At 44.9% G+C, this 27656-nt stretch overlaps 1 protein-coding gene across 4 annotated transcripts; it reads left to right on the forward strand.

Moving 5' to 3' along the window:
* Window positions 1-6: 6 nt before the first annotated feature.
* Window positions 7-26145, forward strand: AREL1 (apoptosis resistant E3 ubiquitin protein ligase 1). 4 transcript variants are annotated; one of them, XR_015258660.1, is made up of 21 exons: window positions 7-84; window positions 4466-4726; window positions 5926-5985; window positions 6640-6866; window positions 8840-9077; window positions 10063-10232; window positions 10311-10491; window positions 11223-11467; window positions 14688-14765; window positions 15270-15411; window positions 15819-15940; window positions 17589-17664; window positions 18038-18147; window positions 18668-18847; window positions 19024-19149; window positions 19346-19475; window positions 19562-19620; window positions 19800-19889; window positions 20827-21002; window positions 21195-22243; window positions 25744-26145. XR_015258660.1 is itself a non-coding variant. In XM_086748752.1 (20 exons), the coding sequence occupies exons 2-20, from the start codon at window positions 4636-4638 to the stop codon at window positions 21295-21297; spliced, it is 2604 nt and encodes an 867-aa protein (XP_086604878.1). In that variant the 5' UTR covers window positions 7-84; window positions 4466-4635; the 3' UTR covers window positions 21298-24362. The 4 variants fall into 4 exon arrangements, 2 of the variants coding, with proteins under 2 accessions (XP_086604878.1, XP_086604879.1); XR_015258661.1 differs by lacking the exons at window positions 21195-22243; window positions 25744-26145 and adding an exon at window positions 20064-20255 and having other exon boundaries at window positions 20827-20923; XM_086748752.1 differs by lacking the exon at window positions 25744-26145 and having other exon boundaries at window positions 21195-24362.
* Window positions 26146-27656: the final 1511 nt, after the last annotated feature.

The raw sequence follows: 27656 nt of genomic DNA on the forward strand, positions 1-27656 counted from the left end.
CGGCCGCCGGCACCGGGCAGCGGGAGCCCGCGCCGGTCGCGCGCAGGACTGGGCCCCACGCTGTGGCCGCCGCCGGAACCCTCGGTAACGGCGCTGCCCGCCCCCTCCCGCGCCTCGGGGGCAAGGAGAGGCGAGGGGAGGGCGGGGGAGCTGCGGTCCGGTTGCCGCACCGTACTCGGGCATCCCCTGCGGTGGTCCGGCCGCGGGTGGCGGAGGGGGGACGCGGGCGGACCCGTTGCCGGCCCGCGGCGCCCGTGGTGGAGCCCGCCCCGCCGCTGCCCCTGGCAGGCCCGGTGCTACCGCGGCGGGGGTGCCCCGGAAGGGACGCGGCCCGGTGAGCGGGAAGGGTTGGCTCTGCCCGCCCCGCGGCGGCCTCCGGCTCTCCCGTTAGGTTTGGCCGTGCCGTTCGCACACCGGCTAGGGCGGGGGGGGTTGGGGGGGGCGCGGGGGCTGGTGCCTGTGGGAAGGCCGCGGGATTTGGTGGCCCTGCCGAGCCACAGCCGGTGCGGGCTGGAGGGGGAACCGCAGCACCCCGATCGCCCTCCTTCTCCCCTTTTCTGTTCTGCGGAGCTGGGAGGTTGCAGAGGTTTTCTGCCCCCTTTCTTAATCCTGCTGGGCTGGCGCGGCTTGAAGGATTGAAGTAACGCTGGCTTTGCTGCGCTCTGGCTCTTGGACTTCTTCTTGGAAAGCAGTGGGGTGTCGTTATCCGCAGGTCTTACCAACAGACCTGAAGTTCTGGTAAATGAGCATAATTTCAGCTGTGCTTTCTGCAGCCGTAATGCTGCAGTCTGACCCAAAATATCCTTTCTGCACGCATAAAGAAAGATTCTCCAAGTTCTTGGACTAGTCCTGAGCACTTGCTTCCTAGTGCCCGGTGTAGGGCAGGGTGAGCGAGAGGCCTCCCTGTTCTTATCTTTCTGGTTCAACCTTCAGGGATTAGCGAGAACTTGTAGCTGTTGGTATCTTCCAAATGCAACTGGTTTTGTCTGGTGTGCTGGTCAGATAAAGCAGCTACGCAGCCAATTTATTATGCAGGAGTTTCTTCCTGAAGTGCTGGCCTCAGTAGAACTGTGACCCAGGCTCCAACAATGATAAAATCAAAGTGAAAGGAGAATTGGGTTCATTAGGGAGATCACAGCTGAGCTTAGCGCATGGGTGATCATACCGGGTGTAATTGTTGGTTGAGGAAATGCAGTTGGTGGAGCTGCTTAGGTGACTTGAGTCATTCCAGTGAAGGAAATAATTGAGGAAGAGGTGGACAATTGGCTCTCCCCACGGGTGTGTAGGGTGGCAAGTGGCTGAACATTGTTCTGGCTTGGGAAGCAGATCTGGTGTCCAGATGAGCCCAGCCTGAAAGTTGCCGTCTGGCTGGCTTGCTGCGTTTGAGGACGGCAGGAGGAGCTCACAGCCTTGGTGGTGGTTCAGTTGTGATTAGAAGTCTGGAGACTTAGGCAGTTGGCAAAGATCTCTCATGTTTTTTTTTTTTGTTTGTTTGTTTGTTTTGTTTTGTTGTTTGGCTGTTGCCACTATTTTGTTTGGCTTGTGTGTAACTGCGTATGACAGATTCCAGCTGTGATGGGAGAATGACTGTTTTGTATGGATACTGGCTATTGATGTGGCTTTTGTCCTTGACAGCTGGTAGTGGAGCCTGCTCAGTGCCTTTTGAGCTGGCTCTTCAGTCTGCTGTGGGTGTATTTTAAAGTCAGGTTCCCATGGGCATTCCTGTTTGTTGGTTTGTGCGTGCTTTACTTAGTGTGAGAAAATGCTGTGCCTTTTCACTCAGAGGAGAACTGTCATCTTGTGTGTGGCATGAGACGCACTGGCTGTTGGTGGTGGACATTTGGGCACATGGATCAAGAGGACATTCTGCTCAGGGGTGAAGAGTTGGCTCCATCCAACCTCATCTCAGTTGGATGAGGTAGCATCAACCTGCAGAAAAGTCTTAAACTCATCTTTCTTCTTAATTTTGTAACTTGTCAAGAGAGAGAGAAGAAAGGAAGTTAAATTTATCAGTGCACCAAAAAAAAAAGAGGCACAGCAGGTTTCCTAGGACCTCAGTAAATCAGTTCTGTATGGTCTGGCCCCAGCTGGCTTTGGAGCTGTAGCCACATGAATATGCCGTCACTGTGTTATAGTTCCTTTTGTACGTGCAGCTACAGTTGTGCTTCCTTCTGGAGCTTTGCCTTGCGTTCCTCTGGCTCCACAGCAGCAGTAATACAAACAAAATGTATTCCCATTACTGGCCTTTCTTTCTGTGCTGACTTGAGAGAAGCAAAAACACTAATATAGTTTAGTTTATGATTCCATGCTGCCTATCCCCATTATGCCAGTATTTCTCCTTGAGTCAAACCACGATGAAGCTTTCCAAATCCCTGTTTTCCCTGCAGATGGCAGGAGACCATTGCTTGCTTTGTCCTTGGATCAAAATCGCTAAGACCTGTTTGACAATTCAGCATTTTTTTTCCAGCTTAGCTATGATGGCACCTTATATTGCCAATTTTCAGAATTTGTTTCCCAGACTGTTAGCTGGCAGTTCTTAGCACAGATACTATTTTAATTTAGATCTGTATTCTGATAAGTGACAGGCAACTTATTTTGAATACCAGCTACTTGCATCTAGGTTCTATACCCCAATGTATCTCAGCTTGCAAGAGCATCCTTAAAGCTGCTGGCAGTGTGTATGCTGGAGGGAAGTTGATTGTACGACAGCCACTTCGTCTCTGGTGGCCACCTGACTTGATGTCTTGTTTACCACTTCATGTAGAGATGATAAATCAAGAAGTTGCTGTGCTGATTGAGGGAGATAACTAATTCCCTGTTTCCAGCGAGCTCTGAGTTCTGCAACCCAGATCAAGAAACTCAGGCTTCAGTTGGTTTTAAAACCCTTGTAGTTGAAATTACAGATCTTTCTGGTTTTATGCTTTCGAGAGAGAGGCTGTGTGACTTGTGATAGGCTCTGCGGAAGGGAAAGAGGTATGGACTGAGGCAGAAATAGCTTGCGTAGATTAACCCATGGTCCCAGTTTTGTGTTGATGTTTTTTTCAGTGGCATGAAGAGACTGGTTTTGTAAGATGCTAGCGGGAGATCTCATAGATTCCCAAACATTGCTAAGTTTCTGTGAAATTCCTCAACTGTGTAGGGAGGAGCCACACATTCCACAGCCAGGCCAAGGTGGAGCAGAGTTTCAACCAGGCATTTGTAGCACAGGCAAGTAGGCATCAAGGATCTTACATTTCAGTGACATCTTGGATATGTACTGTGAAAGGACTCAAATATCAAGGAAATTGCTAGATCTGTGATTTTTAATGCTTCATCTAGGAGGAGAATGAGAACTTGTGCCCTGGGGACTGCAATATTGTTCACTCAAGCAGAGGAAAGAAGAAAATAGCTGAGTGGGTGGGATTTTCCTTGAGAAGTGGGGGAGGAAAAGACAGCAAGAGTCTAGCTGCTTCTGCAGCACAATCAAAGAGCTCTGCACAGACTTACCTGTAGGTTTTCATAAGGGTTAGAAAGCTTAGTGGAAGTGTGCAAAGGCAGCCAGATCTGTATGATTACTGGGATAGAGGGAAATAGGAGGCATCTGAAGAGGAAGGCAGATGAGGGGGGAATAAGGAGGAAGGGCCAGCTGAGGTGGTGGTACGGCAGGCAGGAGCAGCACATCGCTTACATCCCTGGAAGAGGTGACTTTCTTTACAGACAGCTGCTGTGGTGAGCCTGGGTCTGTTAATGTCATGCTCACTCCTTTATACAATCTGTGTTTTGAATGAGTAGATGCTGACTGTGTAGGCTCTGTGTCTTTTCTTCTGGCGTATGTCCTAGTTTTTGTGGGCTGCATCAATCCTTGCTGTTAGATTTTTTTTTTTTTTTTTTAATCTCATCCTGACAGTAAACTGTAATTTAGTAGATAATGCTGGTGAATCTGAAATGAAGTGCTTTATGAGGATGCTGGTTTCCTGAACGCCTAAAACAGCAGCAGTAAAAAAAAAAAAAAAAAAAAAAAATCTAGTTTGCTTTGGGGCTTGAGAACTTTCAAATATTTATTTTTTTGGGGAGAACTTGACTACAAATAACCCTCTAGATCTGGGCAAAATCAGCCTGAGAAGAGTACATGGCATTTTTGGGAAGGTGAAGGCTTGAAGGGGCTTCTTATCCTTAGCACTCCTCATAAGGAGTGCACAGATTCTTGGGTACTCCATGAGCCTGGTGAAACCCATGGAGGCAGGATGTGTTTTGTTCCATCTGGATCCTACTAGTTTCAGGAGGTAATATAATGAAAGGAGATTGTGACAGGTGAAGCCTAGCACCTCATCAACAGCGATACCTTTATAGCACCTCTTCTGTAGATTTGATGTCTAGCGATACTCTTGCATCTTACAGCTCTCATGTTTTTCTACTTGCGAGATTTGTCCTCACCAATGGAGAGATCTAACTTTGCTCTCTCCTTTTCTTTTTTTTTTTTCCCCAGGGAAGCTAGCAATCGACAGGCTACAGGGAGCAGTATTGCTGGACAACCCTTTCCGTCAAAGAGGAAGAAATTGCTGTGCTCGGGTCCTCACCTTTCAGCATTGATTCTGTGATGCAATTTCCAGGAGTTTCTTTTTCTGTGATTATCTTCTCTATGGCCTCTTCTTGCTGATGTTTGCCCCAGTGGTGGGCACAAAGAGGAAGGATGCTGGAGAATGGGTACCCCCCTTTTGGCTTTTAGAACATGGGCGCTTGTGTAAAGGTATGTCATTGCTCTTTGGTTGGAGGGGTGGGATGTCTGTAGAGGCCAGCAAAGGGGATTTGCTGGGCCGGAAAGTAATGGCTATTGTTGGGGGGAAATACCTCATTTAAGCTTTCTGCATGTTGGTGTCCATTGCTGCTACTGTTGAGATGACTGATGAATAACTCCCCTTTTGTGTTTGTTTAACAAAAATAAAAGAAAAAGGAGCTTGAATGCACAATGTAGCTTCTCACTAACTGAATGGTGACATGGTGAGCTATATTGTATGCATTAGTGTATGCCAAATTATTTGTCTAATTGTCACGCACATTCCTTGCTGCTGGTCTTATTCCATCTGTCAGCTTTCTTATCAATGAAAAAGCAAGTTGTTGTTCTGGGTGTGGTCTTTTTACTACATGTTTGTTTAGCACTCCCCTCCGTGAGAAAATGGTTCTAGATTGGTGTCTCTAAAAATTGATGTATTCTTGATAGTGTACAAACCCAAGATTTTAGCTTGTGTGTTGATCAGCAAGAGTTTCAGCACAGAGGCTCCACTTTGTAGAAGTGAATAGGAAAATACTGATGGACTGTGCTCCGGTTGCATTCGTTCTTTCCATAGTAGAGTTGCAGGGAAAAAAAAAAAGGATTCAGCTCTGCCCTAGAAATATTTTTTTTTCTTTTTTTTTTTTTTTTCCCCCCTCTTCTGAACAAATGGAGATGGTCTTGTCTGCAACCCTGTTATTCCATGGCTTTTTCTTCCAGGGTTGCTTGTTGAGGGTCGGCTTCTGTCCATTTTGGTGGCAGCTCTGTGATGTGCTTTCATGGCAGACTAGAAGTTACCTTTGTGACTTGCAGAAGCAAGTATGAAAGTTTAGATGAGTGGCTTTTGGCTACTGCAGTTGAAGTTAGTGATCCTGCAAAAAGTAGCTGCTCCTTGCAGTACCCGGAGCCCACTTTCACTGGTTTCAGAGGATAATACGGTGTCCTTCTTTTAGATCCCGGAATCTGAATGGGAATCTGTGATGGAGGGAGAACTGTTCCTTGTAGCATGCTGTGCTGTTTGTATATTTCACAGTCTTAACAGGATAATGCTTTAGGGATGTCCTTGGAGAGGAAGATAGGTGATTGATAAGTATTTGTCTGAGGAATCATAGATTAAATTTAGGCCAATGTGTGTGAGGAAAGTCATTGGACTGGACTTGGCCTATTTTGTGTTCTAGATGCAGCTGTGATCCTCGGCTGTGTGTCTCACCGAAGGGACCTGATGTTTTACATTATTGGTAAGTGAAGGAAAGGCTGCCACTGTATTTATTGACCTCTCCATAGGGCTTAGAAGGGTTTCTTGAAAGCGTCTGCTTTCATGTTAGTTCAGAGTCTACCTAACAAACATGAAGTTACTGTCACTCCGCACTCTGCCCTCCACCTGACAGACTTGCCTCTCCACCATTCTTCTTGTTCCTGAAGTTCTTCCATTGACCTCATTCCTAAACCATCCCCTTACTTTTTATTTCAAGAGCTAGTGCAGGGTTGTTGCCTCCGTAATGCTGCTTTATCCAGTCTTATGTGATGTGCAGGGGTTGTGTGATTATATGACTGTTTAAAAGGAATCTCTGTAGTTCTAATTTGCAACTCAAAGGGAATTCCGTGCTTCTGTTGGGATGTCTGCTAACCATACCTGAGACTCTGTACCACCTTTACTTATTTCTTCTGTTTGCAGTCATTTGCAGAGTTTTAAGGGACTTGTTATTCTCTAACCTCACTTGTAGCATAACACCAACCATAAATGTTCTTACAATGGCTTCTGCCTTAAACACCTAATTTGCAGTTGAGTAGAATGTCGTTAATAAAAGGCATCTTGGGCTGATGCAGAGGGGATTCTGGTGCCTGACTCAGCCACGCTGCTACAACCACCCTTTGTTCTCTCCTTGCTGCAGGTGGGATCACGGTGTCTGTGGTAGCTTTTTTCTTCACCATTAAGTTCCTCTTTGAGCTTGCCGCACGTATAGTCAGCTTCCTTCAGCATGAGGACCGGGAACGCCGAGGGGAGCGAACTATTTATGACTACGTGCGAGGCAACTACCTGGATCCCCGGTCCTGCAAAATCTCCTGGGATTGGAAGGACCCCTATGAGGTGGGCCATAGCATGGCCTTCCGAGTGCATGTAAGGGATTATTTCTGTTTCCATGCAGCTTTGGGGGCAGGAACAGAGATCTGAGTTAGAGATGGGCTCTTTCAAAATGATGCTAAGCTGGATATAACTTAGGAGTAGGAAAGCTATCTGTTTATGTTTTCTGCCCCCTGTAACTGTGTTGCAGAACTCTGCAAGTGCATGTCTGAGGTTTGCACTCCTTAAAATCTTATCTCCCTCTCTTTAGAATCCTCTGAGGAGCTGGAGGAGACCAGGCTTGTCCTATCTGCTGCTTCCTTTACTGGGAAGTGAGTGGGCTGAGCCTTGCCTTCAACAGATTTGGTGCTGTCTTTTGGTTGTGCAGCTGAAGTTGGAAGCATGGGAATGGGCCTTTTACCAAGCCAAGAGCTATAAAGCATCATAGAATCATAGAATGGTTAGGGTTGGAAGGGACCTTCAAAGGTCATCTAGTCCAACCCCCCTGCAAGGAGCAGGGACATCCCTGACTAGGTCAGGTTGCTCAGAGCCTCATCCAGCCTGGCCTTGAACGTTTCCAGGGATGGGGCCTCCACCACCTTTCTGGGCAACCTGTTCCAGTGTTCTATAACTCGCATCGTAAAAAATTTTTTCCTAATTTCCAATCTAAATCTACCCCCCTCTATTTTAAAACCATTACCTCTCATCCTATTGCAACAGGCCCTACTAAACAGCCTTTCCCCATCTTTCTTGTAGGCCCCCTTGAGGTGGCTCAAATCATGGCTGCTTTCTGTTCCTCCGAAGTTTAATGTTACTCTTTCTGACCTGGAGAAGCCTGTCAAGGACTCTTGTTTCCCTCCAGTCCCAAAAGGCCAACTTTAGGGGAATGGGACAAGTATACAAATAAGATGGGTGAGGCGCCCGAACACTGGGAGTTTGGAGCTATGTAGAGAAAGTTTGAACAGGTTTTGCTGGGCTCATGTGCCCACTCTTCTGCCCCACCTTCCCCACCCAGAGGGGTATCAAAATAAGAAGAAAGGTTCAGCTAGGTTGCTATACCCTCTCAGGAAGGCGAGGAAAACCCTTCTCCTAGTGAGGAGTTCTAAGTCCAGGGCAGGCTGTGAAAAACAGCTGAGGGCAAAGGGACTTGTTCTGTTCCTGCTATTTAAATTTATTCCCTTCACCTTACTGACTCTCACTCATGGCAGCTCCAGCAATGTACCCCTCCACTTCTTGCTTATCTCTCATTTGCTTAACCCTGTGTTCATCAACAGTAGCTGTTGCATGCTCTAGTTTCTCTCAGTGATGGTCAAGATACATACTGCTTCAGGCCCCACGCCCTCCCTTGTTTAGAAACAGGGAATAATAGTAACCTTTGACTGCAGGCAGGATCTGGCCCACCAGCTGCCAGGTCTTGAAGAACCATGCACGCAGGGTTTCAAGGTGTAATTCTTTCCTTGTAAGGAAGTACTGGTCAAGGTATATTACCTTCTGAAATTGTCTGGTAGATCACTTCTGTGATTGAGCCTCCTGTGATTTTTTCGAACACATTGTTTTCATGCTGATGCTTTTTATCCGTACAGACTCGGTTAGCTCCTTAGGTCAGTATCTTCTCCACACTGCTTTCTATTACAAATTGATGAGAGCTTTTCCAGAGCTTAGCTTTAAAAATGGACAAGATCTGCTTGTTTCTCTGAAAGGATGGGGCTTTGCTTTTTTCCTTTCAGTAGTGGGTTCTCTTGGTTTCTGTTCTGCTATTGCACTAACACTGCAGAGAATAAATGCCTAGAGGCATGTCCTTTTCAGGGCACTCATTTGAACCCTAGCACAAAAGAGAATGAGGTTGCTCAGTGCCCATTTGTGCCCCGTTTGCTTGGGAGAACACAGCCTGTGTGACAGAGCTGCCTGTTACATTTTTTTTCTTCTGTTGAGCTGAGGTTCTTGCCCTCGTTTCCCCAAGGCAAGTTGCTTTCTCTTCCTCTGTGCAGTGCATATTTTTGCTGACCTGGACTTCTCCGTTTCCCATGCAGTTATTCTATAAAAATGGGCAACCCTTCCCTGCTCACCGGCCTGTGGGGCTGCGAGTTCACATCTGCCACGTGGAGCTAGCAATTGATATTCCTGTAACCCAGGAAGTTCTTCAGGAGCCTAATTCCAATGTGGTGAAAGTGGCCTTCACTGTGCGCAGGGCTGGGAGATATGAAATCACAGTAAAACTTGGTGGCTTGAATGTGGCCTACAGCCCCTACTACAAGGTGTTCCAGCCAGGTAAGGTCTAACTGGCCCTGTAATGATTCAAAGTAGATTTGAAGGTATTTGAGGCAGTTAGGTAAAAAAGTTTCCAGCTAAAATAGGTAGGTGACAGGAAAAGGGTTACTCTTCACCATTTTTCTCTTGCCATGTGTAGATCCCAGCAATAGACCCATGACTAAAACATACTTGTGACTACTGGTTGTGGCAAAATAGAATCTGCTTTACAGAATAAGTCATTAGTGCTGCTTAAACTCCCTAAAAACTTGTGTCGTGTTTTCCATTTTGTAGCAGTGTCTTCATGATTCTCTGGTAGTCAGAGAATGCATTTCTTGAAAGTATTGAGTTATTTGTATCTGAATTGGAAATGCTGTCATGATTTGACTCTTTTCCTCTTTTGAATACCCTGTTCTGTTCCTTTAAGCTCCTAGAACAGTTGCTACCTTTGGTGATACAATTCTTTAAAAACATTTCCTTTTTATGTATTTTAAATTTTTTTCCTTTACTTTTGTTTTTTGACCCAATCTGCCTCTTTTCTGTTTCATGTACATGTTCATTGAAAGTACCTCCAGTCTGTTGCATTGCGAATAGATACAAAGCTTGCTAAGATACCTGTTCAGAAAGAGGAAGCTCAAATTTAACTCGGATAGCCTCCAGGCTAAAGTTTGTTTGGCAAGTTTCATTGGATGTCAGCTAACTTGTACTTCATATCTGCAGTGGGAGCGAGTTCTTGAAGGTTAGAATGGAGGAAAGAGCATTCTTTAGAGGGCTAGTAACTATACTAATAGCTTTATCAGTATTACATTTCTGATCCAAGGTAAACCCTTTGCACCACACCACGTATTTCAGAGCTTAAATATTTTGGGTCTTGAATGCAGGGGCATAGAATGTGTTTAGATTTGATCAATTTTCAAGGGTTTTGTGCCCCTCGTTGCTTTTCCTTTGCTTTTTCTTGCTTCACCTTGGAATTTGTTTGACTCTAAACTGTTGTTGTCTGCTTCAGGGATGGTGGTTCCCTCCAAAACCAAAATTGTCTGCCATTTCTCCACTCTGGTGCTGACCTGTGGGCAGCAGCACACTTTGCAGATAGTTCCCAGAGATGAGTATGACAATCCCACCAGCAATTCTGTGTCCTTGATAGATGAGCACAATTACAGCCTCTCCATCCATGAAGTGAGTGCAACCACATCCTTTGCTACTTGACTTCAGGTGAGCTAGAGAGCCCTCCTTATTAATTTGTTTTCTGTTTAGCTGGGTCCTCAAGAAGAAGAGAGCTCTGATGTGGTGTTTGAGAAGTCTGTGGTGTCCAATCGGCAGACTTGCGAAGTGTTCTTCCGACTCACCTTGCACTGTAGGGGATGTTTCCATGCCTGCATCTCCTACCAGAACCAGCCGATAAGCAATGGTGATTTTGACATCATTGTTCTAAGTGGTGAGTGAAGAGCTACTGAGTATTCATCCTCCAAGTGTTCTCTTACAAGATGCTTTGCACGCTCCTGTAGCAGAGCTAGATGTGGCTTTCCTGCAGGCTAGCCATGATTGCTTGCTCAAGAAATGCCTCTTCATTTAAAAATGCTAAGGTAAGTGAAGTTGCTGCTGACAAGGGAGATCTCTGAAGGCTGATGCTCTCTGTTCCATCAGCAGATAAAAGCACCTGTATTTTTTCAGCTATCTCAGGAAATCTGTCTCTGAAATTAGGCAATTTTTATTGCTTGCTAGTACCTGGCATCTGAGCCATACCATAAGTAAGCCAGGCATGTATGTATGTTAAGCTATATGGATGAAGAATGGTGCATGTAACCGATGTGCTTTTTTACAATTTTATAATTCCTGGTTTCTTCAGGAGTGAGCCAGTCTGCAATGTGGCTGTCACGTGGCTATGCCTTCAGGCTGATGCTCTGAGATGGAGGTTCTGTATGCCTTTTCCTTTTTTCTTGAATGAGTTGCTATCTGAAGCCAGGACAGACAAACTGCTGTGCTTGAAGTCTTTTCATCCCACTCCTGGATTCTCTTTATCAGAGTTTCACTTGGTTTTCCTTTGGATGTGTAGCCTTTTCTTTAAAAAACATAGTAACTAATTTGGTGGTGGTCTGTGGATTCTGTACTTTTTAATTCTGGTCTCCATTAAGATTTACACAACTGTTTTATATCTATTTCCCCCAGAGAATGAAAAGAACATTGTAGAACGCAATGTGTCCACCTCAGGTGTCAGTATTTACTTTGAAGCCTACCTTTATGATGCTCCTAGTTATACCAACACTCAGTGGCAACTTCCAATGCACCTGAGCTCCTCCCAGCGCCGTCCTTCTACTGCAACTGAGGATGAAGATGAAGATTCTCCCTCTGACAGCCAAACCCCTGAAAAAGTGAAGAAACCTAAAAAAGTGTACTGCTATGTGTCACCTAAGGTAGATATCACAAAGTTACTACTCTTGAGTGCATGTTTAAAGTACAATGAACTTGTTTCCTATATCTTAACCCCAGATTTAAGTGCCTCAGATTTGGTTAAAAAAGGTTTACCTAAGGCTAGACAGCAAATGTGGAGCTCATGACTGAGGATAGCATTAGTAGAATAACGCAGCTATGAACATGAAAAGAATAACACAGCTCCTTGAAGTTTTAGGACTCTATGTGTCTTTCTAGGTCTGATCCATGCCTACTGGCAATTTTCTCGCTGATTGTTCAATAGATATTCTGTTTGCCTTTCCTTTGTTGTGGTCAGGTCAGACCTGCAATTCCCTTTCTCAGTTTCCAGTACCTGTAAATCAGAACTTAGAGAAAGACACTTCTCAGATTTTACGTCTTTGTTCTGTTTCTTGAATGTTTCAGCAAAAAGAAAAGGAAAAAAAAATGATCAGAGGACAAAGAGTGAATGTATAGCAAGTCAAGAGAAACTGAGGATTCTCTTACAGTAACAATATGTTAACAGAAACTATTAACCCTTACTGTTTTATTCAGGGAAACTAGAAAGAAAATTCCACTAAATCAACTGATAAATCTAAATTCACTTTGACAATATCTACCTGAGGGTGTTAAGAGCTGGCTGACATTGTTGTGAGGCCACTGTCCATAATCTTTGAGAAGTCGTAGAGATTAGGAGACATCTCAGAAGACTGGAAGAAGGCTAGTATGACCCCCATCTACAGGAAGGGTTTAAAGGAGTATCCAGGAAATTATACGCCCATCAATCTTAACTCAGTCCCTAGGAGAGTTATGGGACGAATCCTCCTGGGGGCTATCACAAATCAAATGAAGCATGTGATTGGAAAAGTTAGCATGGATTCACCAAGGGCAAATTGTGGTTGACAAACCTGATCACCTTCTACGATGAAGTAACCTGCTCGGTTGATGTGGGGTGAGTGGTCGACATTGTCTACCTGGATTTCTCCAAGGCTTTTGACATCGTTTCCCACAGCCTCCTCCTAGAGAAACTGATGTGTTATAGTCTAGAGACTGTCTATAGTCTGTGCGGTGAGTGGGGAACTGGCTGACAGGCTGCACCGAGAGGGTTGTGCTAAGTAGCTCCTTTTCAAACTGGCAGCCTGTCACAAGTGAAGTCCCCTAGGGATTGATACTGGGCCCAATGCTGTTTATTATCTTCATAAGTGACCTGGATGATGGGATCAAGTGTACCCTGATGAAGTTTGCCGATGATACCAAACTGGGTGGGGAAGTAAATGCTTCGGAAGGGAAAGCCATGCTGCAGGAAGTCCTAGATAAGCTGGAAGGGTGGGCTTATGAAGTGAAGTGAACCTTATGAAGTTCAACAAAGACAAGTGGAAGGTCTTATACCTGGGAAAACATAATGTAGGAGTGCAGCTCAGGCTGGGATCTACCCTGCTGGGGAGCGGCTCTGTGGAAAGGGATGGAGGGGTCCTGGTGAACAACAAGCTTAATATGAGCAAACAGCATGCTGCTGCAGCAAAGAAAGCCAACAGGATGCTGGGTTGCACCAACAAGGACATCATCAACAGAGATAAAGAAGCCGTTACCCCACTCTACTCAGCACTTGTCAGGCCACACCTGGAACACTGTATTTGATTTTGGTCCCCGCTATACAAAAAAAGATGTGGACAGGCTGGAGAGCGTCCAGAGAAGGGCCACAAAGATGATCAAAGGAGTGGGAAGCCTGCCATATGAGGAAAGGCTGAGACAACTGGGTCTGTTCCACCTTGAAAAAAGAAGGCTTAGGGGAGAACTTCTCACTGCGTTCCAGAATTTAAAGGGTGACTACAAAGGACATGGAGACTCCCTTTTTACAGAGTCACATGGAAAAGATGAGGGGTACTGGGTACAAGTTACTCCTGCGGAGATTCCAGTTGGATACAAGAGGAAAATCTTCCACAATGAGAACAATCAGCCATTAGCATAATATTCCCAGGGAAGTAGTGGATTCCCCAACACTGGACACTTTTAAGATTTGGCTGGACAGAATGCTGGGCCATCTTGACTAGACCATGCTTTGGCCAAGAAAGATTGGACCAGATCCTTGTGGTCCTTTCCAACCTGGTATTCTATGGTTCTATGATTAATTTGTTGTCTGAACGCATTCTGAAAAATGCAATGATAAATATCAAAGTGAAAGACTAAACCAGGAATTGCTTTCCTGACAAAGAGAGCTGTGCAACAGTTCTAGGATGGAGGGTGGTGCTGGAGATTTCTAAATCCCTGCTGCAAGCAGACTTTGGAAATGAGTGCTGGGTCCTTGTGAGCTCAGCATCCTTTCATCCTTGCTTTATTGTTCTGGACTTTTTACTCTTTTTCTATTGCATTACCTGGTGAAGGAGATCACCAGAAGTGGGTACTACTGCAGGTTCCATTTAGGTATCAAAGTTATAAACATGATTCTGATGCTTGCATAATTGTATCCCTGGATATCTCCATATATACCCAGAACATCTGTTCTGTACAGTAGGAAACTGTTATTCCTTTAAGAGGTTGTTGTTCATATTTGCATTGTTTCTGGAGAAATGCTACTGGTCATTTTTTCCAGTCATTGCAACTAGAACAGGCTTGTGCAGGAAATGGTTTTGTGTTTTGTCTAATGATGCTAAAATTTCATCTTAGCTTGCTCTCCAGAAGGCAACAGTTCCACAGTTAGTAGTTATTTGTTCTGGCAGAAATACACTGAGAATAAATTTCTGCAAATCTCCTCGATTTAGCAGTTGCAAGTGCTTTTAAAAAGTTGTTTGAAATGGCTGTGAAAATTAGGCAGTGGTAGCAATAGTTCTGTAAGTGTGACTTTTTCCAAAACCCTTTTGTCAGTGCATTACAATCTTGTCCTGAATTCAGCCTGTGAAGTGTACTTAACATTACCTTCCAATTAGACTGGTGATGTTCTACTGAACACAATGGCTTACTGTTGTAAAATTTGTGTCATGCTGGTATCCCACAAGCATTGTAAATGCATGCAGTAAAATCTTACTGACAAGCTGCTTACAGTTCTGTACAGCCTTAAAGGTATTTATGTATTGTGCAAGAGGAAGATGTCACCAGATGTTCCAGAAACCTGTCCCTGGGGTTTGGGGGAGGTCTGGCCTTACGAATCTGTCTTGTGCCTCGTGTTTAAAGGGCAACCCTTGACAGATGTGTGACCTTTAACATTTTCTTTTCCTTATGATTACTCAGCAATTCTCAGTGAAAGAATTCTACCTGAAGATCATTCCGTGGCGCCTTTTCACCTTTAGAGTGTGTCCTGGCACAAAGGTGAGCCTCTTTCCATGTAGCTGACACTGCACCTCCCTGTTATTAGCTTGTGGTCCTTGTGAATGACGGTCTGATTTTCACTTTTGGAGAGAAAGGCTGCCACCCACAGAGCAACATTTTGTTGTGTAAAATTCAGACTTTGGAACTCTCGGTGCCTAAATTCTGCTAATATTTATTAATAGGTGCCAGTTGTATCACTCCTTCCTGCCTTTTTTTCCCATCCTAGGCAAAAATCTTGATTTCTTTTGCATTTCTCTTGTTTATTTTCCTCATAACCTTGCTAAAATGCTGTGGCTGTGTCCACTGAAGCCCCTAGGCTAGGGTGTGATGTTTGAAGCAGCCTCCTAACTGGAGTTTGGATGCTTGAAATAGTGTTCCTGTTAACAACATCTGCATGGGTGAGCAGAGAAAGTCTGAGAGCGCAAGTGGTGTTGCTCTGTCTGCTGAACATGCTGTGCCTTCCGCATGATGCGTTTACCCTTTCTTGCATCTTTTTGCTGCTAGTTTTCATACCTTGGTCCTGACCCTGTGCACAAATTACTGACACTGGTGGTGGATGATGGGATCCAACCCCCTGTGGAACTCAGCTGCAAGGAGAGGAACATCTTGGCAGCCACTTTCATTCGCTCTCTGCATAAAAACATAGGTAAAGGGGTGGTGAGGTGGGTACAGTAGTCAGGAAGTTAGCACTTGAGCCTGCTAGTTTCCCTTGGGAATGAAGATTGTCAGCACTGAATGACCTCTGATGAGAAGTCTAATGCCTGGAGTCTCGTTTTCTGTTCCTGTCGGTGCTTCCAATGAGTATATTTCATTGTGCCAGCTGTTCCTTTTCAGTTTGGCTTTTCTGTCAGGCTCTTTGAAAGTGCACCCGTGAGTATCTGAATGTCAGCAAGACTAACTGCAAACTGCCTTTACAGTTCTGTTTCCAAACTTTGCTGCAATAAACTCATCCTTGGGCTGTAAAGCTGACCTGTGCAGTTCATTTTAGGAATGCCTTCTAGATATTTGAAGTGTTGACGGCTCAGGCCTGACTGAAACTGTCACTATTCTCAGGAGGCTCGGAGACCTTCCAGGACAAAGTGAACTTCTTTCAGAGAGAGCTACGTCAGGTGCATATGAAAAGACCTCATTCAAAGGTCACGCTGAAGGTCAGCCGTCACTGTCTGCTAGAGTCGGTGAGTGTACAGGTCACTTAGCTCAAGCCCAATGCTTCCTCCATACTTTTCTTCTGCTCACTGCCTAGAGAAATCAAACTGGCACGTACTAGGGCAACCATGCTAAAAATTACAAGTCCTTCTGTTTCAAGATAGGTGCCAGTAGACAGCTTGAGATGGGAAAAAGACAAAAAAAAACAAAACAAAACATCTCAAGGTAGCTGCTCTGTGTTCAGATTTGGTATTGTGTGGGATACTGTGTTCATTCTCTACAGCCAGTAAAATGAGATCATGCATAGCCTTTAAAAGCAGAAAACCTGTTGGTGCTATTCTGTCCCTATTTTACACTGGAACCTGAGACCAAGAGAGAGACTGTCTACCTGCACCAGATTTGGGAGCAGGACCTAGAGCTCCTAACACTTTATGTATTGTTTTTCTGATACAGAGCCGTTCAGCGAGATAAGCTGTCAAGTCAGCTGTTACTGAGCTGCATGCATGAAACTTGCATCAGCAGACTTCTAGTAGTGGTTCAGTATGATGATAAAAATATTCTGTAGAGTCCTTGAGTTAAATCTTCACCGATGCTGACCTGAGCTGATATGTTTCTGAAATTGAACTTAAGAAATAGTCATTCATATAATACAGCTCTTAACTGACGTTCTAAATACTGTGTACGCCAGGCCGGCAGTTATCCTGACTTATTGTGTCCACATGTGTCTCACAACAGTAATATTATAAAGATGGAAAAGAACATTTCTGAGGAAAGCAGAAGTGGCTGAGATTTCCCTTGATTTACACTGAGTAAATCTGTGTTTTGGAATATTTTTCTGTGTGTATGAGCATGCAGTGTTTACAAGATTATGTTTTGGTTAATATCTTGCTACAAAATGACTTTACTTATAGACAGTATTTCCATGACTGTTTTTTCTGCTATTTTGGAAAATCCTGCACTATCACGAGCACTGGTGTTACAGCCTAGTAAGGCAAAATAAATTAAATGCCGTAATAATAATAAATATAAACTTTAGTGTCCAGGATTGACAGGCACAATAAATGTGTCCAATGTGTTCAGCCCAGAGGTGTGACTGACGTGATGCTCTGACCTATTTGAAGATAAGCTGAGCCAAAGGTACCTGTATGCCTGAGAACTGCTATGTAGCTTTTTAGATTTTCTTTAACTGGAATCCAGAATCAGGACACAGGAAGTTATAGATGCTTGAAATGTTTTGTTACTTTTTTGCATCGTGACTTGCTTTAATTATGAACTCAGTTAACCATTCAAGCTATTTTCTAATGCTCTCTGAAACATTCCTTTTTTAAATCTAAACTCGTGGGCTGACAGCGCTTTACAGAAATTGCTCCTTCCCACAGACATTTTAATACTTTAAAAAATACTGTACTGCAGCCTTGAGAGGGATACATCTGTGCTGTGCTAAGACCTCACCCTGGTTTTCAGATGAGATGTATTTATGTGGATAATGTGTCTCAGAAAATGAGGAATTTGCTTTGGACAGATAAGAATTAGAGCTTAGGAGTTCCTAATTCTCAGTTTTATACTTTAGACTGTTTCTTGTTTTTTGTGTTGCTTAAATTGCCCATCCACATTGGGGTGCCAAGCAGTAATGACGGGTGCTTTTTTTTTTTTTTTTTTTTTTTTTTTTTTTCCCAGTCTTTCAAAGCAACACGAAATTTTTCTGTTTCTGACTGGAGCAAAAACTTTGAAGTGATTTTTCAGGATGAAGAAGGTGAGTTATCCTGTGAATATATTTGAGGAGGAAGTAAAAGAATAACAGTGGAGTACTTTTAGTCTGAAATTCTGGTTTCTTGTAGTATTTCTACCCTTTGTGGCTTTCCAGCACTTTCACTTTCTTGCAGATGTTAGTGAGTTATCCTGCTTGTGCTATTCTATCCCTACTTGTATAGGGACCTGAGACCCAAATAAAAAATATTAGGACTACATTTGGGAGCAGAACCTAGAGTTCTGGAGTCCCTGTCTACTGCTTTTTTGCTATGGAGCTGTTCACTGTGATGAGCTGTCATGTCAGGTGATACTGAGCAGCATGCATGAAAACTCTTGAATTGATGCCTGTGGATGACCAAGCTTGTTTTATCTTGTAGCTCTGGACTGGGGAGGTCCACGCAGAGAGTGGTTTGAGCTCATCTGTAAGGCATTATTTGATACCACCAGTCAACTCTTTACCCGCTTTAGTGATAACAACCAGGCCTTGGTGAGTCTGCAGTTCCTATGCTGAATGCACAGAACTGTGTGCATTGACATGCTGCTGCTTAAATAACGCTGCTGCTAAATTCATTAAGTGGTGTGCAACCTTACCTGTTCTTTAGCTTGCCTGCACAGTCACTTCCAGTACCTTTCTCAAAGCTTTGCTTAATGATCTTCACCCATTGAAGTGTCAAAGAACTGGCTGGATAAACAGCAGAGGGTTGCCAGTCAGTGGGGAAGGCTGGATTTCTGGGCAAGAGGAGGTGGCGTCAGACTATATAGAGGTTTTGTTGGGTCTGAATGTTTCAGAATCCATTTCTGCTCTCATACAGCTGCTGATCTGTGCATATGAAATATTTTGTAGTGTTCCTAGGCAGGCTCAGACGTTTTATTTCTATTGCTTAACTTTGAGGATATTACACTAAAGCTCCTGGGGCAGCCTCAGAGATGCAGAACTGGTCCTGTACTTGCTTTTTGTGCTAGTCTTGTCTGGTACTTGGGTGTTTCATTTTGCTTCCTCTTCGCAGGTGCATCCAAATCCAGGGCGCCCCACATATTTACGGCTCAAAATGTATGAGTTTGCAGGCCGCCTAGTAGGAAAGTGTCTTTATGAGTCATCTCTGGGAGGTGCTTACAAACAACTGGTTCGAGCTCGCTTCACTCGATCCTTCCTGGCTCAGATCATAGGACTTCGTATGCATTACAAGGTAAAGCTGCGCAGCCTTCCTGAAGCTTATGTTGGTTTGGGGAGAGGTTGAATGTTGGTGTAGGAGAAGTAGATCTAGAGTCCTGGTTAACTATGTGTGGCTGTTTTTTTTGTTTGGTTTTTTTTTTTTTTTTCCTTCTTCCCTCCATGTCCCTGCCTTCTTTTTCTTTCACACAGTATTTTGAAACAGATGACCCAGAATTCTATAAATCCAAAGTTTGTTTCATTTTGAACAATGATGTGAGTGAGATGGATCTGGTCTTTGCTGAAGAGAAGTATAGCAAAACAGGACAACTGGAGAAGGTGAGGGAGGCAGTTCCTGAAGGTGGGACAATTTAACCCCTTCTGCCTGTAGTAGGGGAGGCAGAGAACTCTATGTGCCCCAGAAAATTGAGCTTACTCTGGGCCGTAGCTCCTTGCTTGGCCTTATTCTGGTTGGGAGTTCAGGTTTGGGGAATGCTGCTGGTCACGCTCATGTCAAATGTTTTCCTGTTTTCAGGTGGTGGAACTGGTGACAGGAGGGGCTCAAGTACCAGTGACCAATGAAAACAAAATCTTGTATCTAAATCTGCTTGCGCAGTACAGGCTGGCCAATCAGGTTAGGGAGGAGGTGGATCACTTCCTGAAAGGTAAGATGCTGTCTGCTCCCCACTCCTTTCTGCCTTCTCATACCAGGGGATAGCACGTGATGCTCTTCTCTCCTCTTCTCTTCCAGGTCTTAACGAGTTAGTTCCTGAGAACCTCCTGGCTATTTTTGATGAGAACGAGCTTGAGGTAAGTGCTGCCTCCCTAAACATCTCTACCCTTACTACCTCTCCTCTCTGACAAATAAGTGTTTTCTGGATCTGGAACAAAGCCAAAATGTTTATTTTCTAAGCCTTTTAAACATTTGTAATTTGCACAATAGCTGTTGTCTTGGTTCCTGACTTTGACTGCAGTCCTTTTCCTTTCAGTTGCTTATGTGTGGTACTGGAGATATCAGTGTCTGTGACTTCAAGGCACATGCTGTAGTGGTAGGAGGATCTTGGCACTTCCGTGAGAAGGTGAGTGAAAAGGTTTCTCCCTCCTGCTTGCTGAAACCAGTTATCCCAGCTACAGCAGAAGACAAACTGGGGACAGATTTCTTGGTTAGAAATTAGGCTTCTGAAAGGGCAAACTGGAAGATTCAGGGGTCAGGAGTAGGACTGCATGCCTTATGAAATAATGTTTCCCCCTAGAGATATTCTTCAGCATGGCTGACTAGAGATTATGCTTAGTCAGTTACCAGCAGGAAAAAATGAGCAGCAGTGCTCTTTTTAAGAAAATCCAACACTGCTAGTGAAGACGTTCATGGTGATATACTTATCTCTAAGGGATGTTTGAAGATCATGATTGCAGCCCACATGGAGCGTTTGGAATTCAGTGCTCTGGTAACAACTGCTGATGTAGTGGCCTAAACTTGTACCCTGTAATTGTTCCCATCCCTCCCTGCCTTTCCCAGTGGGAGGGGTATGGGAATGGTAGCAGCTTCATTTAGAAAAATAACGGAAGCTGCCGAAATACCTAAAATTAAAAGAGATTAGGAGTACAAGCTTTTAGCTGTAAACCCTGGGATGGTTTCACCTTCCCGCAAAAGTACCAGAGGATTGAAATAGCAGAAGATTAGCATAGTGCAAGAAGCAAATGAGCTTCTGCATTGTAAACCTACCTTGTTGCCTGTGCAGGTATTTCTAAAAATAAAATCTCTGTGGGGAGAGCAGAAGCCTTTCTGCTCTAAGGGAAAGGACTGGTGGGAGGTAGTAGCGTGGGACATCTCTTAACTGTTAAGAAGAAACTATGTAATACTTGCCTCTGTGTGTCACCCTGGTTAAAACAAAACAAAATTTGACTATTACTAGAGCACTTGCTTGTCAGGGCAATTGACAGATGTTCTTGCAACTTGCCTGTATGCTTATTTGATTTGCTTGGCTGACCTGGCTTTACCTTTCCTGTTTCTGTTAGGTCATGCGATGGTTTTGGACCGTGGTCTCCAGTTTCACACAGGAAGAGCTGGCCAGGCTCTTGCAATTCACAACGGGTTCCTCCCAGCTGCCCCCAGGAGGGTTTGCTGCACTCTGTCCATCTTTCCAGATCATTGCGGCTCCAACTCACAGTACTTTGCCAACGGCCCACACTTGGCAAGTACCCTGGGGTGGTAGGACTAGGACTTTCTACATTGTGTTTTGGGAAAGACACCAGCTAGTTGTGGTGGGCAATCAGTGTCTAATGTGTAATGTGTGTGATGCTCGTGTCAACCTATCTAAAAGCAACTGATGGGAGTGGCCCCCTCTCAGATCTAGTCTGAATTGAATTTTTATTTTGTTTTACAGTTTTAACCAGCTGTGCCTCCCTACTTACGACTCCTATGAAGAAGTGCACAAGATGCTGCAGCTAGCTATCAGCGAGGGTTGTGAGGGCTTTGGCATGCTGTGATTTCTCCTGTCCAGGAGACCACTTAGCCTCTTGGCTTTTTGTGGCAAGACCCAGGTTCAGTCCTCTGCTTGTTCTCCTTCCCTTCACATGGGCAATGGAGGCAGAGTAAAGAATCCATGTAAAGGAATCTGTCATCCAGAAGATGTCACGTGGCCTTTCCATATCCCAAATATGTCATCAAGAGCTCATCTTTTCCCTTTCCCTCGTTCTCCCTTTGGTTCAATGTGAAACAGCAAAAGGACTGTGGTGCATTCGTCAAGGAGATATTGCACTTGATTTCCCTGCACCCTGTACACCCATCCTTCTGTGAGAAGATGACGTTCCTAAGAAGAAGTTACAATGAGGTGCAGGAGATCTGCTGAGCTGCCTTTGTCATAGCTCTCTGGGAGGAAGAGGGAACACCATCATGGAGCTCAGCTGGAAACCTGGCTCCCAGGAAGCCTTAGTAACTTTCCATGTCTTGGCTCAACTACCCCAGTGATGCTCCGTGATAGCTCATCTAACTCTCATTCCTGAAGAGTATAGGGTTGTCCATCCTTTCAACACCTGACCCAGAAGGGTTTCTGGTTCTTCTCCATCTTGCTCTGGATGGTGCTGTCGCCTGTGCCACAGAGAAAAATGGGCAGTATCCACTGGAGGGAGTAACCCAAAGGGGAGAATGATCTCAATGGAGCACACGTGCTGGCCCTGACAGTGATCCTGTACTACCTCCGCCGGGGTCTAGCAGCAGAAGCGTCCTTCTCCAGCAGTGGCTGGTAATGAGCCTCTGCAAACGAACTGGAAGAGGAGATTCTCCTCCATTGAATGTTTCTGACAGTGATTCATGTTGCACAGGAAGCTGTCCCATACCCTTGCCTTCTTTTCCCTTCCTCAGGAGAGAGAGTATGGGTATGAGCGTGATCCCTCAATGCTGAGCACCAATGCCTATCCCACATTCACCTTCAGGGTATGTATGTTATGCAGTAGCAGTGACAGGTCAGTAAGCAGCTACAGTGTGCACTGGGCTTGCGTTTGTTGTTGGAGTGATGATACTGGACAGAACATGGTACCTCCACCCCGGCATCCCACAGGGTCTTGGCTTCTACCTCTATCATGCAGCAGCCTGAGGCTTCTCTTTCTCTACTGCATTTCAGGCAGTTTCCAGAGGGATGCTGGTGCCTGGAGAGCAGCTGGCTTTCTGTCCTCCCAAGCTTCCTACCTTCTTTCTTCAGCTCTCCTTTCCTCCTGTTCCATTCAGTGCTGCTGGCTTTCTAGCACGAAATGTTAAGTGGAACTTCACTCAAGTGATCTCTCAACAGCCTGCACTCACCGTTGTCTGACTTGTGGGGAGAGGAGTGGACAGACCAGCATGAGAATTAAGCTTATGATTGGGATCTGTTGTTGCTGGCAGTCCGTTCAGCCCTTCTCAGAGAAATAAAGGGAAGAAGAGTCTGGGAATCTTGATGAGTTGTTCAGTGAAACAAAATTTAAGATCTTTAAGTTCTCAGCCATCCTTTAGACAGTTCAGGTCAGGAGTTAAAGGCACACAGGAGTTGAAGTGTGAGAAACCTGCATTGCTGCTGCCTGCAGTGTAAGCTTTCATTGGATTATGGAATTGCTGGATTTCTTCCAGAATGGAGTCTCAGATTGGCATCCCTGAGGTAATTTTAGAATTAGATAAAAAGTCACATCATCCTCTTCTAGTCCTCTTCTGCTGTCCTCAAGCTGATCCAGGCAGACTTCTGCACAGTGTAGATATTTTAAGATCAGTGTGTGTGCTTTGCCTATACAGCTTAGTTGAATTTACTGGGAATTTGGGGGAAACATTCTACATCTAGAAAATGTTTTTAAGGCAGCATCTTAGCCATTCTTGGGCTGAGCATGTTACTTCTGTACAGAATAAGCCATTTTGGTGCCAAAAAGCAGCCAGCTGAGCATTGAGACTACTCAGGGGGATTTCTTTTCCTTGTGTATTCCCTTACTGGCACCGAGGTACTGGGAAGCTGCCAGCTTGGGAGTTACAACTGTTGCACTCTGACAGATGGCTTTAGTAGTGGCTTTTCTTTTTTTTTTAGTGCAGGCTCCATTCTGCAAGGTCCTGATCTCCTTTGGGTGGAGAGTATGGTACCATTTTATTTACACTGCAGATGGCTTCCGTGGTTAGTACAGTTACAGCTCCTGTGTTCCCCATGCCACCACTTCGCTGCTTTCTCCAGGGACCGAGAGGAGGTGGTGGTGCTCGGCCTAACTCCTGTTTGTTAGGAGGCATAGCTTGGTGCTGTTGCCACATTGCAGCCTTGTCTTGTAGTCTCACCTGGTGAGGATGTTTCCAGCCTTGTAGCTATGAGCCAACTCTACCAGTGACATCTTCCTCAGGAATCTTCTCTCTTCTTCTCTTGGGCTGGACTTTTTTATTTTGAGGACAAAGTAGCTGGACATTGGGCAGTCTTCCTCTGCTGGAAAGGGCTCCTAAATGCTTCTCATTGCATTGCAGCCAGCGCCCCATGCTTCCCAGCAGCTGTGCAGATGCCAAGGACTTTCTTCTTAACACAAGTGCAGTCAGAACTGTGATGGGTGCTCTAAACCCATCCCCATTGTTTCCACAGGCCCCTAGCTGGTCCAGTGTTCCTGAGATCCATCACAATGTTTCTAAACTTGTCTCTAGCTTTACACTCTTTCCTAGTGCAGTCACTTCTTACGCTGCCCTTAACACTGGCAATGGGGATGTGCTTTGCTCACCTGTACTGTATGTTTCTTCTGGCAGAGGCTCGTTATTTTTCTTTTTACCCTTTATTTATTCCCACTTAATAGAGACCCTTCTGTAGAAATTTTTAGGATCCGGGTATCATCTCAGAAACGTTCCGTGTTTCCTGAAGCTGCTTTGAGGTGCAGAGAGCCTGGCCTCAGCCTGCATCTGCAGGCCATGTTGCATGTTTTTACAAACCAGGAGCTGTGGATGATACAGCTCAAATCCTCGTTCCCTCTGGTGAATATCTGGCAGAGTTCAGCCCAGATTTGGAAGCCTGTGGTTGTAGTAGCTGATTTTGTAAATAGTTTGTATAATAAATAAAATCTTTTAAAAATGCTGCCTTCTCAGCTCAGCATTCTTTCGGGGCTGTACAAGAGGGAATCAAACTGGTTAGTGCTGTCTGTGGGCGAGGGGCCTCTCCAGGTCTTTGGGTGTCTCGCTGAGGTCTGTTGCAGTGGGGAGAGGGCGGCTCTCCACCTGCAGCCTTTCAGGATGCGTGACCGAACCCAGGACCTCTGAGCTCTGGGAAGAGGGAAGAGTCTGCGCTGCAGCTTGCAGGCTACTATGAGGTCTCTCTGCAGTAGGCTGGAAAATGGACTGAAGCAGCTAATAATGACAGGAAGTATTTTAAGGCATTTTTAATGAAAATTAATAATGCAATTCATGCAATTACTTTTTCATCTCACTGTGTATTACCTGACTCATTGAGCTGCAGGTATTTGTACTGCTTGTGTTTCACTGTACTGTCAAGAGGGTTAGATGAAGCCAGAAGAGAGGGCATTTGAGTCCTTTGCACCTTTTAAAGTTGTAGAACATGCTTTCAGATTGCAGAGTGGAAACAATGTACCTGCAAGTGTCTGCTAACAAACAACAGAATAATTAGTAGTTGATAGCTTGTTGCCTTCAGGCGCAATATCCAGTTTCTGTGATTCTCTGAGCTTGAGCTGTTCCCAGCTCTCACAAAAAGCATTATCTTTATCACTAGTTTTCGTTGGATTTTTTTTTTTTTTTAATAACTTAAGGATTAAAATAACTCTAGAACTTGGGAAGATTCTGCAACATGATTCTATGTCCATTAGTATCGCTCCCTGTAAAAAAATGAAAACAGTTTCCTGGGCTATACAGAGATATTCAGCCAGCATAGCGTTGGCTGGCTGCGTGTGTTCCACCCCGTAACTAGGCAGATGTTCTCACATATTATGAAACCAGCATCTGGCCTTGATCCTGACTTTCAAGCCGTGAGCATTCGCTGAGGAAGAGAGTGAGCAGTGTACGTGAGTCTTGGGGATTGCCTCTAGCACTGTGCTGGGTCATGGTCTGATTTAGAAGCTCCTTGTGGGAACAAAGTTGTCTTATGCTGGACTCAGTGAAGACAGAGGTTAAATAAAGCAGTGGTGGGTGTTACGAAGAATCCAGAAACTGAAGTTCCGGTGTCCCCTGGGAATTACAGAGGTGCTGAGTCTAGAGCTGCTGGAGTTGGAGTCAGGGCACTAAAAGGTGGGTGACTTTATCTGCAGACCTGGCATGAGCGAAATGATCCACAGCAAACCATGTGGACATGTCTTTACACGCAATGACCAGTATTACTCATGGGAGTGGGGCCAAGTTGAGGCTGGACTTGTTAGAAATACTGTCTGTCTGGGTGTGAAGGAGAGAGGTCAGCTTGCTGGATTACTTTAGCATGAAGTAGGTTCTGAAGTTTTTGCCTCTCTTTGCAGGATGCATAATATCATCTGGCTGCCCACGTTGTCGTCCTGATCATCAGTTTCTTGTGATGTCTTGGAGAGGGAGTGGTGGCAGTGACCTGTTGCTGATTCAGCCTCCGTTTATCCTGGCACCTGGCATGGACTTGGGGCTGGGAGAGAAATTATGCCTGTGCACTTCATGCTGGAATCCTACGTGCCCCAGCTTGTATCTCCAGCAATAGCAAGGACTTGCCTGATGTCTTGAGATCCTTGATTCCATACACGGCCACTTGACTTGAGATGTGTCAGGATGTGCTGCTTGGGAAACTGGATTTTTATGCATTCAGTTCCTCTGCTCAGCTTTCTGTTTGCCTCATTTGTAGAACTAGGAGAATGAATTTCTTCAGATACCTAAATGAGAAAATGGGGAAATGATGCTTGATTTGGATAAGATTTCTTCTTGCTTTCATAGTGTTATGGCTGAGTTTGTCAGTTGGACCAAGCTGTAACTTCTGGTTCCCATAGTGAATTATTATGTTTTGTATGGTTTTGGCTGTTCTGCTGCCATCTTGTGTCTGACTGACCTGGCATATGACAGCAGAAAGAGTTTGAACATGTGTTTATGGCAACTGTAAAAGGAAAACACTTACGGGAAACAGCAGAGTCCACCAGAACCTCAGCCTGTCTTGACATCAGCCATATGGTGCAGAATCTGAGAATTTAGAATCTTTCTGTTAAACTCTTTCTTTGTTTGCTTTTTTTTATTGAATGTGTGAGAAACCCTAATCTCTGCTCTGCAGAGCATGAAACTTGATTGTAGGAGGGGGATGTTATTGCATGAATGTGTTCATTTTTAGACATCATTTGCAGTAAAATGAAACAACTGTAGCTGAAGTTCACCCCAAATTCCTGATCAGTGTTTTCCAGCTACCCTCCTGCAGGGATGGCATGTGACAAAGTATGTTGTGGTGTGGGAAATTGCACACGGGGTTGGAAATGGGGAGTTGCAGCATAAAGCTGCAATGAATACAGACGAAGGAAGCAGAGCTCTTGCACCAGAATAGAGGAGGAGAAACTGGAATTGGCCTAAGACTGCTCTGGAGTTTACATGAAGGCCAGAGTGAGTTTGGGTGGTTTTTAGGGGAGTGACTGCAATGGCCAGAGCCAAATTCTTCTCTCCCTCTTGAGGTAATTCTCTGATAAGCTGCAAGAAGTGCCTTGGCCCATACCCACCCCTTATTTTAGGGATTTATGCCAACGTAATTCTGAAGGCCTGTAAAGTCATGCAATTTTCTGACTAATCGTAGAAATCTCATCTCTTACCAGAAGGAACTGCTGCTTGAAGCTCTCTTGTGCTTCAGTAGCTGAAGTGTGAGGTTGCTTCGAGATGAGATAGTGCTGCTTACAGAAGTGGGTGAAGAAACACAGGGAAATACAATTCTCTGCAGTCCTCTTGGAGGATGATGAAACCAGCTCCAGAGGTTTCAGGTTTGTCTGGCTAAGTGGTTTGCTGTGTGAGGCTAGCTCAGGTTTGCAGAGGCCTTTATTGCTGGTGTGGATCAGACTTGTACTCAGGGAACACTGGCAGCCCATTCTCCCTTGCCTGTGACTGGAGCAGTCAGCAGCGGTACGCAGCCCTGCCTCTCCTAGGCCCTTTCATATTTGGAACAGTGTGCAATATGCTAGTAGCAAACGTAGTCAACTGTTGAAACTAAAAATTATAGTACAAAAGTGTCACCTTGGTGTCTTCTAGTAAGATGTTGGACTGTTGTCTCTGTGCTGCGTGTCCTTGCCCATTGACAGCAGCTCACTGACCTGCGCTCTCTTGAGCTCACCAATGTTATCTTGTTTCCTCCTGCTCCCTCTTTTCCTGTTCATCTTTTGTCCTTCCTCTCCAACCTGTTCCCCATCCCAGAGAGCAGACAGTCTCTCTGTGTCTGGGCGTT

The sequence above is a fragment of the Chlamydotis macqueenii genome, chromosome 5 (genome assembly GCF_036417535.1).
Source record: "Chlamydotis macqueenii isolate bChlMac1 chromosome 5, bChlMac1.mat, whole genome shotgun sequence".
Classification (NCBI taxonomy): Eukaryota; Metazoa; Chordata; class Aves; order Otidiformes; family Otididae; genus Chlamydotis; species Chlamydotis macqueenii.

Excerpts from the sequence above, each read along its gene's own strand:
- AREL1 (XM_086748752.1), top strand. The coding sequence starts at position 4,636 with ATGTTTGCCCCAGTGGTGGGCACAAAGAGGAAGGATGCTGGAGAATGG. Across the intron at positions 14,766-15,269 it reads GAGTGTGTCCTGGCACAAAG|TTTTCATACCTTGGTCCTGA; the intron begins GTGAGCCTCTTT and ends TTTTGCTGCTAG. Across the intron at positions 21,003-21,194 it reads TTGCCAACGGCCCACACTTG|TTTTAACCAGCTGTGCCTCC; the intron begins GCAAGTACCCTG and ends TTTGTTTTACAG.